Source organism: Cynocephalus volans, chromosome 6 (assembly GCF_027409185.1).
Source record: "Cynocephalus volans isolate mCynVol1 chromosome 6, mCynVol1.pri, whole genome shotgun sequence".
In the NCBI taxonomy this organism is placed as follows: domain Eukaryota; kingdom Metazoa; phylum Chordata; class Mammalia; order Dermoptera; family Cynocephalidae; genus Cynocephalus; species Cynocephalus volans.
In genome coordinates, this window is record NC_084465.1 from 14377567 (window position 1) to 14391748 (window position 14182).

Here is a 14182-nt window from a genome sequence, read left to right on the forward strand (position 1 = left end):
AAATTTCTCATTTCTCAGCCCTGATCTCTCCTAACTGGCCCAGTAAGACCGAAAGAGAAGAATTCTGTCCTGTGTTCTCCCCTCCCGGTGGTGAAGGAGCTGAAGGAGGAAGATCAGGATTTACAAAAATTTTTTTGGAGGGAGCTTTAATTGTGAACACTGAGGGGTAAGGTACATCCCTGAATCCACAGCACACAGACCTCCACTGAAGTATTTTCCACATTTTCATGTAATAGGTCATTTCTTCCCAGCCTATGAGCTCTTGGAATGTAACATTTTTGTTGAGTTAATCTTTGAATTAATGAGTACATTTTGTTGGATGAATAAAATCTTTGTATGGTGGTTTCTATTTTATTATGAACTTACATACTATTTCTTTTGAGCCTCACAGGAACCCTTTGAAGTAAATGTTATGATTATCTCTGTTTTCTGGATGGGGAAACCGAGGCTCAGAGAGGTTTAGTAACTTTCCCAAGATCACCCAGAGTAGGGACTCAAATGTAGATTTTTGACACCGAAGTGCAGGTTATTTCCATGTGCCACACTGACTCTAGGCCTTTCTCATCCTTGTATAATAAACCGGCCTGTTATTTAGTTATCTAAAAGGAACACAGAAATACACACATTACTGTGCTGGGTCAGATCTAGGAAGAGAACCACAGTCCAGTGTTCATTCTCCACAAAGACAATTTATAGGGGCATGACTACAGATACAGCCTTCAGACGTTCCCAAGGGCCCTGTAGGAGCCTGTTTACCACTTTTTAACTCATTGTTATCAAGCAAGTAGCAGCAGGGTGACATCCCTCAAACTTGATAGAAACAAATTTTGGGCCCTGTGTCCGTCCTTAGCAGGCGAGAGACAGGGCACTAGGGCACTCATTTTTCATTTGCTAGTTTTTTACAAAGAACTAAAGGCTTCTGCTTTAAGGACTGCAGAGGCATGAAGGAAAGCTGGAGAAATTGAAAGCAGCAAAAATACAGGCAAAGTTGTAATTTTCAGAACACAGCAAAAATTGTCACAATAAGTATCTTTGGTTTACAGTGAAGTGTAACTGGGGCTTGGGGGCATCCTCTGCCTTCTTGGCTTGCAGAACAAACCAAATGCAGGGTCTGCAAACTGCAGCTTGAAGGCAAATCCCACCCACTGCTTTTTATTTTATTTTTTTGTGTGTAGCCCGCAAGATAAGAATGCTTTTTGCATTCTTAAGTGATGAAAAAAATCAAAAAAAGAATAATATTTCAGGACATGTAAAAATTATATGAAATCAAATTTCAGTTTCCATAAGTCACATTTTATTGGAGCATACAACCATGCCCGTTCATTTATATATTGTCTCTGGAGGCCTTTGCACCGCAACGGAAGAGTTGAGCATTGGTGACAGGGACTGCGTGTGGCCTGCAAATCCTGAAGTATTTACTATCCGGCCCTTGACAGAAAAAGTTTGCTGACTCCTGACCTAGTACTCTGCTTAGTACAAATCAGCACTCAAATAATTGCCAGGCAGTTGAACTGTGGAATAGTAGACGTCCTTCCTTTCTGACATTGCCAGGAGGGGGCAGGATCTGTCAACTTCAGGACACCCTCTACTTTTCACCTGCCACTCGGTTGATTGAGCTGCTACTGAATCTGTGGCCATGTTCTGCCATTGAGTTTCAGGGACTAGCCCTCTGGGTGCGTCTGGCCTGCTCTGGCCTCCGGCCTTCTCACATGTGGCCTGCTTTCAATATCCTTATTCTAGAAACCCTGCCTCTCAGCCTCCCTTCCCTCCCCTTTGGAATACTAACGGACAGCATACAACTTACACCGGGCCAGACACTGTGTGCTAAACCCTTTATCTCACTCATCTTTTAGGATGAGACCACCCTAGGGGGTAGGCATTATTATTATTATTCCCATTTTACAGATGGGGAAACTGAGGCTCAGAAAGAAGCAATAACATATGCATGTCACACACCAGTAAGTAGCAGGGCCAGGCTCCAGACCCAGTCTTCTGACTCCAGGGACTGTGTTGGTGGCCGTGGGGTTTGGGGGGCAGCAGCAGCCCAGGGCCCATGAGGCTTTTCCATTCTCCTTCCACCTTGGAGTTCTGTCCTTGGGTCGCCTCCCACTGCCGCTGCCACACCCAAACCCAGGGGCTTGCAGATTCTTTTCCTCTTTGGAGTGTCTTCAAAGCCACTTTTCTTTTATTTTCTCCTCATTCAAGCAACTGAGAGAGGGTTGAACCCTCATAAGACACTTTACTAAAAACATAGGGGAACCAGAGGAGAGAGAAACCAGAACATTTCTAAAAAAATTGTTTTCCACCTGAGGTTGGTGGACAGGCTGGCATGGCCGACGCTGCAGAGCACTTGGCAGTGCCACACCCTGAGCGGGGAAGGGTCCATACCAGACACGTTCCTCTTGAAAGCTCCTGGAAGTCTTTTCATTTTGCTGCTTGCAGGGATAATCCCTAAAGGCCTGGGCCAGAGCTGTCAGTAGAGAGCTTCTCCCAAACCAAGATGGGTCAAGATTGACTTCGGCACTCGCCTGCTCCACCCCTGCCCTGTCAGGAGTCCTTCTGCTCTGGTCCTTCACTGCACACCTTTTCTGCCATCTGATGCTCTTTTCTGCCAGGCCTGCCCTTCCTGGGCCATGTCCCAGGCTCCAAAATGCTTCCATCTTCCTTCCATTAACAGAGTCTTCTGGTAGTGAAACGTGTTACTTCTCCCCAGTGACACCTGAGATGAGCATTTCCCCACAACCGTTACCTCTTCTTTCTCAGGCAACTCCTCCCTGCAGTCTAGAATAGGGTGCAGAGAGCTCCCCCAGCCTTCAAACACAGAGGACGGGCTCCTTAGCCTTTCCACCCTCCCTCCTGCTCCCACAAGACAACCTTTCTGGGTAGGTAAGAAATTTCTCACTCCTCTCACCTTTGCTTCAAAATTTCACTTATCTCCTGGGAGTGGGGTTAGGGGCTCTTTCTTCCTTCCCTTCCACAATTGCTTCTGATTTCTGCCCTTGGTTTCTTCTCTCCTTCCTTTAGGCAAGACATGTTTTAGTTGGTTGAATTTCCAGTTTCTTTTCCCTTATTAAATAGATGTTTCTTCCTTAGGAGCCCAAAGTAAAAGACAGGTGAGAGAATAAGGAAAGAGATTTCTTGCAGAGTAAACTCAAAGAAAAGTGGGAACCACTGTGGAATTTTAGCAGACACTGAGGTAGTTAGAAGAAGAAGACGATGTTGGATGTGAGACAAGCTGGTGCCCTTCAAGCCACAGCCCTTAGGTGGCTGTGGCTGCCAGTCTGGCCTTCATATGTGAGGACTCAGCCAGGTGCAAGGAAAGAAGCCAGACGCCCTGCCTGTGTACTGGGCCTTCCAGATTGGATCCCTTATCAATCAAAATCCTCTTAGCTGCTCCACATTGTAGATGAATATCCAGAGTGACTTTGTGGGTAAAGGAATCCTTCACATAACAGCTTTCAACCTCCCCAGGTGTGTGGAGAGAGGGAGATCATGTAGGGTTTGCAAGTGGGTTCCAGCAAAGATACTGGAACACCAACAAGCCAAGCTTTGCATTTGATCCAGCAGAGTCCAATTTTTGTCTACATTTGGGACTTCTGATTTCTGTCTAAAGCCAACCAATTTGAAGACCAGGTGTTCTGGTCTTTTCTGGATGCTTAGTTGGGTTTTACATAAAGGAAAAAAGAGAATTGGAGAGAAGGTAGGGCAATGTACAGCACTGATAAGGATGTTATCCTTGAAGCTGTTGTTAGCTCACTGCTTGCTACCTTGGGCTCTTGCAAACAGTGAGATGATACGTCTTCATAATAAGCATGGAGAGGAATTGTCCATTTTATTATCTGGGCATGGTTCATATTAATGTAATGGTGACTTTAAATCAATTTTCTCTTTTTTCTCTGTGATGCATGACAGTACCCTTAGTGAGTATGTGTGCCCTTTTATCAGCGTGTACTATTTGGAAAAAATGTATATTTCTCTATTCTTTAGGAATCAAAATGAAACTTCAAAATCTAATTTGTCTTACTATAAAACTATACTAACTTTAAATAATTATATAAATAAATATCACTTAAGGAAAAGATCAAAATTGTGTTTTCATTAGTATTTTACTTTCCAGTTAAATAAATCCTAAGTTGTCTGAACTTTAAGGGGATATACGTGAGTGAGTGTGTGACTTTTTGCAGTCTGTGGGTATAAGGGACTCTCTCTGAAATGTCTGCTTGAGAGCCCAGCAGCTTGGAATTCAGACTTTGCTACTGACCTTACATTTTCATTTGCGAGATACCTAAGCGTTGTATGATCAGTAGCATTCTTTCCACGTCTTCCTCAGTAATCCTGCCTTTCAAAATATCTAATAAGGGAAACAGTGAAAATCCTAGCTTTTCAGTTCCAAGATATCTGAGGGCGGGGTGCTTATTTCGTGAACAACCCCCGGCGACGGTGCCCACGGCATCCCTCTGAAGACTGACAGTACAGTCATGTTTCCTTCCCACAGCCACTCCCAGCTCACCTGCCTTTGCCCCACTAGTTTCTTCCAGATGTCCCAGAACTGGTCAGGCCAGAGGCACGGGTGTCACTTGTCACAGTCAGAAGCTAAGCCAAGTAGATGTTCCTTCGGCTTTGCCTTCCCTTCTGCTTCCCGCTCACTTCACTCTTTTCCTTCATTTTTCCTTTTTCCTCTCTTCTCATTTCGTCCCCTCCATTTGGAAAAATAAAGCATCCAGTTGGCCGTCGTCCATGTATCCACCTGCCATCCTATATTTCATCTTTATCTCTAACAACCTCCCTGAAATATTGGTCTTTACACTCTCTCTCACTTTTATCAGCACCTTCTCTGGAAACTTCTGGAATCTGGATGTCACCCTATTACACCACTAATAGTACATGTGACCTGCATCCAGTCAAATCCAAAGCCTTTTTCTCCACTCGTCCCTTTCCTTGGAGTCTGTGCAGCTCTTGGTCACTTCAGCCAGGCTTTCTTTCCCGAATCACGTTTCTCTAGCGGCCGGGGTTCCCCTTCTGCCACTGGGGGTCCCCTTCTGCTGCTGGGACTGCCGCTGGGCTCTTCACTAATGCTCCCTTCCACAACCGTGGCTTAGCAGGGTGTCTTAAGTAGGGTGACCACACAATTTTTCATCTAGACCAAGATATCTTTGAGAATTAAAGGGTGTCCAATTGACAACAGACAACAGAGACTGTCCTGGGCAAACCAAGAGGTCTGGTCACCCTCTGCTGAAGGGTCTGGGGGAGCAGAATGTGGAGAGCTCGGGGCAAGATATGAGTGAGCATGAGTTGAGGAGCTTTCAGGAGTTCACCTTTGAGTTGCTGTTTCTGCTTAGAATCTCACGTTAAAAATTCAGCTTCCCATTTAAGAAAGGATCCAGTTCCCTGAGGAGAAGTGTCAGAGCAGGTTTGGGGGAGAAGAGGTAGGTGGACAGAGAGGTCTGGAGGAGGAAAAGGCATAGCTGGTGGGACTAGGTCCTGTAGTCCTCCCGGGGCTTTAGTCACAGATGCTGCTTTTTTATGTAAAGACGAACTTGGTGCTGAAACTGCTTCCAGGATCTTCTCAGCCCAGGGTTTCCCCAGATCAGTTGCACTGAGTGGCCAGCAGGGTAGGCAGCCATAGTGATTTTGCACAGAGTATTCCAGAAACTAGCAGAATCAAAGAGGCTGAGCATGGACAGAAACAAAGCCACTGCATTGAAAATGTAGAAAATGAGAAAGTAGCTGGTTGCTCTGATGGCCCCCATGTGAGCCTCCATGCTGGGGTCCCTGGAGCCAGAGGCATTGCTTTCCATGTGTAGGGTGTGTCTCTTGAGAGAGATGATCAGCAGAGTGGCTGCCAGGATGAAGATGATCAGAGGAATGAAGATCCCCAGGTAATAGAAAAAAGCCAGGTTGACCACGTTGGTCTGAGAGAAGTATTTCTTCCCAGTGAGGTTGGAGAAGGGGATAGGAAAGGAGTTATTCACGTACACCTTGAAGACGTGTTTAGACAAGAGAATGCTGGAGCATAAGGAAAACAGCACTGACAGCCTCACGAGCCAAGGCATCAGCGCTTTGATTTTCCTCTTCATGGTGAAGAACAGGCGGTGAGTGAAGTTGGCAATTCTCAAACAGTAGAAGACGTTGAGCCAGGCCGCGAACCACAGGTTGGAAAAGTTCAGAAACACGGTGGTCACTTTGAAGAGTACATACACTGTGTTTTGGTTATAAATGCCTGGGAAGAGTAGACTGTAAATATTCTCCAGCATCATCCAAATTTGTAGCAAGAGCCTGAAAAAGCTCAGCTTCAACAGAATGCTGTTACCCGTGGGGAGTCGTCTGCTCCTGAGCCACTCGGTCCCGTAGATGGCCGTGATGAAGCCATTCCCAAGGACGCCAGTGAGGCACTGTACTCCGGTGACCACCAAGATGAAGACGTCTCTAAGCTTGATTATGTCCATACCTATGGCACCTCTGTTCACCGCTGCCATTGTCTTCGATCCCGACTTTCAGGTTTCCACACCGAGAACTGGTATCTGTTCTGCGATCTTCTGACCCGCACTCAATGCTATTGTAATTTTCCCCCCTAGATAATGGTTATTTCCAATTTTTCTTCATTTGCTTGTCATGTGACTACAAGTTAGAAGCTTGACATGCAAATGTGAGAGGATTTGGTTACGGGCTCTGTCTCCATTTTTCATAAAGACTGGTTTGTCTTGGGCTTCATGAGCTCACTGGAAAGAATTCCAGACAGGTTTTTTTTTTTTTTTTTTTTTTTTTTTTAGCACAAAACCTACCTTATTTATTTAAGTTCATAGTCACCTGAAAGGGCAAGAATCCCAGATTAGAAATTTTAGTGTCCTCATGGCCTTTCTATTTGTTTTACAAGATCTGTGTTTCCTGCTAAACTATCTGTAAAAATATGTACAGCTTCTTTTATCTGTCTCCCCCTGCTTTTTTCCTTGTCTCCCTTATTTTGAGAAAGGTTTTTTTTATTTCTATAGTTACTGTGTGAATAAAAAATTTCCATCAGCTTATATATAAACATCTTTTACTTGGAATTAAGTTTCGTAAAGAAAGGCCAGTTATTATAATGTCCTTATATAGTATACAGAAAAGCCAAAATTGAATGCTATTTAGATTAATTAGAGACAAGTCTCTCTGTAGCCTCAGTTTTCATTGTGTGTGTGTGTATGTGTCACCAACTACAATTTGCTGAGATTTACATAACTATTTGAGCTCCGAATCAGGTAGAGTTAGCCTGGGAAGGATTGAGAACATTCCAAACATGGTGTTGAAGTGAAGAAATGTGACCAGACATTGTAAGTTAAAATTTAATGCCTACATCTAAACCCCGGCTATGAGCCAGAATGAACTCTGGCACATTAAAGAAATATAGGGATGCCCAGGACTCATTCCAAATCTACTAAATCAGAATCTGAGATAGGGCTCAAGCATGCCATATTTTTAAAAAGATGAAAGGTCTTGCTGCTTATAGCCAGAATTGAGAACAAAAGTCTCAGCTAGAAATCAGCAACCCTTGGGCCAAATTTGGCCTGCGGTTGTGTTTTATCTTACGTTGTCTAATGTTGGACAGCATTAGTCCACCAGCGTGTAACTTCTGTTTTTGTTTTATTTGTCAGCATTTAAATTTAGGAGCTTGCACATCTGCACAAAAAGAAATCTGTCATCTCTTGAAAAATCAGGGGATTGGCAATATTGGGTCTGCTTGGTGAATTGGTTGAAGCCAAGTAGTGGTTGCCCATTTTAAACAAGATGTAAGCTTTTCAGTTAGTTAACAATACCCACCAATTCCTAGTGTCTTCTTGACAACTGGCCGAGTGGTGGCTGCCATTTTCCAGTGTGCTTACCCCATTGAATTTTTTATAATATAGATGGAGGGATAATAAAAATGGATTTCCCACCCCCAAAAGATTTTATTTAAAATAAATAAGTCAGAAATGTATTATTATTATTACAAAGTTGTCTTGTGTTATTACATCATATTTGTACAAAAATAGCACCAGACAAAGCAGTATGTTGCACAATTAAGAAAGCATTGCTTAGAAACGTAAACACGATGTCAACAGAGACTTATACATGAATGCTCCCAGCACCTTTATTCCTCATAGCCAGAAACTGGAAACAACAAGATTTGTTGTTAAGTTCTGCATCTCCTGTAAGAGACTCATTAACTTCTGTTTCTTCTCCTAATAAAGAAGGGTGGTATTTGTTAGCCACTTTTACCTGTTCCAAAGAACCAAACTCATCTTTTCATTTAACTTGTCTCAGCTTAAGCTTGCAGTAAGCAGTATCTCCCCAAATTTATTTCATATAATTATTGATTTTCATTGTTCTGCTTTCATTTTCTGTTCATTTTCATTCATGTTTTTCTCTGATTTTCAGAGACGATAGCAGAGTGGGGTGGTGGGCAAGATCTGCTTGCGGCCCCAGAGGCATGAGCAAGAGGGGCAGGGAGGGGACAGTTGGCGGGGTGTGGGGATGGATGTTGAGGCTCTGTGCAGCTGGCAGTCTAGGTGGCCAGCTCTGAGCCACTCACAGCACCATATTGGTAGCGATGTGGGGCCAATTCATTTTTTATTTCACCATACTTTCTTACTTGGGAGCTAGAATGGAGGCATCTCTACTACAGGGAAGCTCTCATGGAGTCATCAAAGAAAAAAAGTTTCAGATTCCTGGATCTTAAGTTCACACACATTGGTCCAGGTGTGGGATTGAACAGATTTGGAAGAATATGTCATCAGGGGAAACATTTTTCTTTCATTTCTCTCTCAAACCACCCCCATGTAGAATACAAAGCACCTTCCCAAGTTGGAGAGGAAGGAGAGAGGAAGAGGCAGGGAAGAGCTGGAGAAGGTGGGCATCACTATGAGAGGGTCCTATGTCTGGATCCACACTCACGGCTGCATGGGGGTGTCCAAGGCAGACAGGACTGCAAGAGAGCCCTGGAGTTCCCTGCAGCCCACACACACTTGAGAGAGCTGCTAACCCTTCCTTGTACCCACAAAAAGGGTTTGGAAATCTGCTAAGGAAGTTAGTAGGTTCCCAAGGGGTCTAGGGGCCATATCAAGGAGACTTTGCAAGCTTCAGATTAAGTGTGGACACATCAGTTAAAGCCAACATAAGGACAGAGGAATGGCCACAGGACTGACTCTACACCCCACCCCCATGAGAAGAGTCTATGTATCCCCCAAGGAGCATGGATATTACCTCAATGACAGGGACGAAAAATCCTGAGATAATCCAGTAAAGACAGTGTTTAAGCCTGGTACAGCTGACAAAATATTAAGATAGAGTTAGTTTATGGAGCAGTGTCAACTCAACGAGGGGGATAAACACAATAAGTGTTTTTTTTGTTTTTTGGGTTTTTTTTTTCTCCATAGTGCTCAGTTCCGTGCTGTTGAATCTCCCTTTCCCATCCTATAATAATATCTTGGACAGGTTTCAAATTTTCTAGCCTTTTTTTTTGGTTATCAATACTCAGTCCAGTTTAGCTTCATATTTGGTTTAAATCTTATCTCCTCCCTTTCCCCAAGCACAGTTTGAATGGAAACCCCATCTGATTGGGTTGAGTGGGGACAGAGTGGGTCCCAAGACACTTGTCTCTCCCTCTTCAAGCCCCAGCTAGTATGTGAGAAACAGAGCAGCTGACAGAGTGTCTTTATGTCACTGGCTGCTGTTGTAAATGCACTCTCTTCTGGTTGCTGCTGCTTTTCTGGCCAACACCATCTGTCCATCCTTGCCTGCTGGGTGCCAGGCAGCCATATGTTGACTGTCTTGTGAGGAGCAGGTGGGAGTTCTGGAGGGGGCTCTGCAGCACTTCTCCACCCTGCTGCTCATAACTTCAGCAACCTTCCCCTTCCCTCCCATTCCTAATCTTTATATAGAGAGACTTATGTGGAGAGTTACTTTTTGGATCATGGCTGGTTGCAGGAGGGCTCATACTGCCCTCTTATTAAGCTTTGCAGGTAGGTATTTTGCCTTAGTTATTGGCTGCTTTCTTTCGATCTGTCCTTCTCAACACTGTGTACATGCTAGAATTACCTGAATGACCTGAAGATCTTTTTAAAAACATCCATACCTATGTCCCACTTTCAAAGATTTTGAGTAATTGTTCTGGAGAAAAGCTAAACATTGGCATTTTCAAAGATCCCTATTGTGATTCTCATATGAAACAGGGGAGAGTTGAGAACCACTGCCCTTTGGGGGACTTACCCTTATGATTTATAGTGCAGGATCTATGGTTAATTCAGGGGCAACAGGAAAAGTGCCACTCAGTATCCTTCACATGACTGAATGACTTCCTGGAAAATACTGAGTACATGTTCTTCCATCACATGGAAGAAGACCAGATCCACAGGTTAAATTACAGAGAATAATCAGAATGTTTTGCAGAACTGAATATTTGGCTTGAGGAAATCACATCCACTATACAGTGTTAGAAAAGCAACACATTCCCAGTACCCACATCTCTACGAAAAGTAGGATAAGGAAGATAGACCAAGAGGGTTACATGTTCCGCTTCGTAAATTGAAGACCATTCTTATGTGCTTATTTGGCAAAGTATGTAATTTAAGAAGACAGTACAGATGTTATTATGAAATAAACTACTGTAAAAACAAAGACCAGAGACACGGAAAAGATGTGTGATTGAAACCTAATGAGCTGAAAGGAGAATTGAAACCTCAGCAAGATTTGTCTGGGTTGTTTTTAAAATAAGCAATTATGTATTTAAGTGACAAATCTGCCTGGGACATCAAATTCCTCACAGATGACAAGTTGCTAGAGAGTATCTACTGAATGTAGCAGAAGTTGTGTGTCCTGAAAATATATAAGCGCATGCAAATGTAACCAGAAATACTGTTACTCAATGCAATAGAATTATGGCTAAGAAATTAAAAGAGAAATTATGTGAAAAGGCCTTAAAATGGTGACACTGGCTATTGCAGCTGATGGAGATACATATTTAGCAATACTTCAATGTAGAAATCAGCTCTGTTCACCCTCAGGTTAAGAATTATTATATGACTGAAAATATTTTGAATACTGTGACAGACACAACCCCAGGAAGTAATTAAGAAATTAATTTTTGTCAATGAACTTTTGAGCAATTTAATATAGATGTGTGTGCCTGTGTAATGATGATCCTGACATGGATGATGTTGATATCGGACTTGTAATAAAATGTGAGTTGCATGTGGGAATTTATTCAAAGACACAGGCTTTTACATCTACTTATTTGTGTTATTTGGCAGGAACTGCTTTCTGCTAGAAGTTATTAATTGAAGACATCGGGGACACACAGTGCTTACCACTGTGATCTGGGTCACCTTGTGGGGCTCCAGGCCCAGTGTTGGGTGTGCTGTTTAATGGATTGGACACTAATATGGCAGTCCTCTCATGATGTACAGGATGGGTGGCTTAGTCATGGTAGAATGCACAGGAGCATTGCTGAACTGTCGAAAGAAATGAACTTATTCACATCATCTGGGCAAAGGAAACTTGCTTATGCCAAGCAGCAAGAATTATCATATAATGTGCCTTTTGGGTTGACAAACACTTGGAATGTTTCCCTGCAAAGGCATATACAAGTAGTTATGAAATATAAAGAACTGTGTCTGGCACAGGGTTATTTGGTCCTCTCATCGGTGTTAGAATCAGTTTCTAGTAATTACTGATGTCCTGAACCCTGTAGCGAAAATTGTGATGCATTGAAAATTGCCTTCCCAAAATGACTTATTGATTTGAGACTTTGTGAAGATAACTCCCCATTGTTCAGGGCACCTTGATCAATTCTTACCAATAGCGTGAAAGATTATCCATGGGGTGATGTAGAATTGAACATTTAGTCCAGTGACACTGGAATGCCAACCCCGTAAAAACATCTTGACAATTGTGCAAAGATTCACATTTAAAAATACATATGGTTTTGAGCAGCTCTTTTCCTTTATTAAACTGAATAAAAGTAAATATTACTCTTAGTTAATAGCTCCTGATCCAGACTGAATTCTGTGTTCATATTGCAACTTGATACAAGATTTAACAAGGACATGTTGGCGCTGGAGAAAAAGTGACAGATTTCTGGTTCCAAAACAAAAGTTAACAATTGTAAAATACAATGATAAAATCCAACTGTACAATAAAATGTTAAAAATAAAATATTTCTATTTTTAACTTTTTTTCAGTTTTGAATTTAAGATACAATCTTTAATATTACACATGTATACATTATAGCGTACGGTTGCAGTCATAGTCATAGAAATAGAGAAAGTGATTATTTCCTGGCAGTTGGTTTGTTTTTTCTTATATCTGACATATTTGTCCTTTATGTCGCTGGCTTCTTTCAAAGGCGCGAGATTTATAAGATCTGAAGAAAAACCAGAATATCGCTGGATTCTGCAGATACTGGAGTTTTGAATGCATGTCTTGTGCAGGCCATGGATCTTGTGATAGCTCTAGGGCTTAGTTAACAGTTTTTCACTATGCGATGAAGCTATGTATGAATTACTCTTGGAAAATAGAGCAATTCCTGAATTTGTCCACTAGTGAGCACTCATGCTCTTTCTTTCTACGAGGCTTCTTGGGGGAAATTAAAAACCTTTTCTATTTTAGGCAGTTGGTTAAGAGTTTCGCTCATCCACTTTTAGGGAGAGCTCTGATTCTTTGTGTTCATGATTAGAATGATTTCAGACAGTTTTTATAAGAAGACTCATTGTCTTTAAATCAAGCGTCCTTTTATTAACAGATTGGTTGACATTTATTTTTGAAAGGTGAATTGCAAATAAAAACTATGTTCCTTAAATAAACTAACCTTAGTTGACTGCAGAGCCTGTTTCTAAAGAATCCAAAGAACCGGAACAATAGAATACTAGCACCGTAAGTGACCTGAGAAGTGGTGTAGCACTTGAGCTCGACATTTGGAGGCGAGTAAACTACGTACTGAGAAGCAAAGGGAAGTACACACCAGTGGCCATGCACCTGCTGAGGTCATAATTGGAATACCAAGTATCAGGTCTAGGATAGACCCTTTACCCTTGCATTTGGATTTCTATTAAGGTCCTCAGCTGGCTTTTTCCTTACCAATGGGCAATTACTTGCCTAATGAGGCTATTCTTATGCAATCCAGGAAATGGTTATGAAATCTCATTTAGGCACAGTGTTCAACAATCTTTTTGCCCTAAAAAAGGTGACTACCTGTGGGGCCGAGCCCGTGGCGCACTTGGTAGAGTGCTGCGCTGGCAGCGCGGCGACGCTCCCGCCGCGGGTTCGGATCCTATATAGGACTGACCGGTGTACTCACTGGCTGAGTGCCGGTCACGAAAAAACGACAAAAAAAAAAAAAAAAAAAAAAGGTGACTACCTGCACTTAGGTATAGATGCATACAATGGCCATTGTTTCTCAACAAGAGTGGACTCTCTTTTGTTCATTCATTCAACAAATATTTATTAAATGCCCATTATGTCCCTGGAGATAAACAGTAAATGAGACAAGTTGATGTTTTCATGAAATGTTCAATTTAATTTGTGGAGGTGGGGGGAAGAAGGGAAGTGAGGGAGTGTGGGAGGGCAGATAAAGTAAACAAATAATGTAATTTTAGATGGGGAAAAAAAGTATTGATTTTCATCCACGTGCCAAAATGATCTAATGGGGGAAGGAATAGTCTTCAAAAATGATGCTGGAACTGAATATCCACATGCAAAAGAATGAAGTTAGACCTCTATATCACACCATAGAAAAAAAAGTAACTCTATGGATCAGTTTGTGTGAAAGACACTTTCGGGAAATGAAAGTCATCATTATTTGATGGAAATGTTGGCCTATAATGCTTCTTTGGTGGAATTAATTACTAGGGAAATCTCTAAGTCCTAACAATGCCCTTACATGTCTGAAGGAAGGCATGGATGTTAAGTGGGCCTCCTGAAGTTTTTGCTAAGTCCTCAAGTGTAATAAATGTCCACTATTCTAGAGAGAGGATCCTATATTCATCTCCCACCTCCAAGCACCACAGGCGAGAGGATTCTTCAAAGGAAATTTGCATAAGAGGAGAGCAACACGGCTTTCCCATCCCTTTCTCTGGAGTGGTCTCTTCCTCCCCTCCCCGACAAAGACAAGTGAGCTTCAAGAGAATCTCTGGCCGAGTCAAGAGACTTGGTACAACCAGCCCCTTACTCGTAG

General features: G+C 42.5%; 1 protein-coding gene across 1 annotated transcript; it reads right to left on the bottom strand.

Moving 5' to 3' along the window:
* Positions 1 to 5504: 5504 nt before the first annotated feature.
* On the bottom strand, positions 5505 to 6476 carry TAS2R40 (taste 2 receptor member 40). The gene has a single exon (XM_063100991.1). It carries the CDS (start codon positions 6474 to 6476, stop codon positions 5505 to 5507), a length of 972 nt encoding a protein of 323 aa, XP_062957061.1.
* Between the last annotated feature and the right edge of the window lie 7706 nt (positions 6477 to 14182).

Coding starts and splice junctions, on each gene's coding strand:
- TAS2R40 (XM_063100991.1), bottom strand. CDS start 6,476: ATGGCAGCGGTGAACAGAGGTGCCATAGGTATGGACATAATCAAGCTT.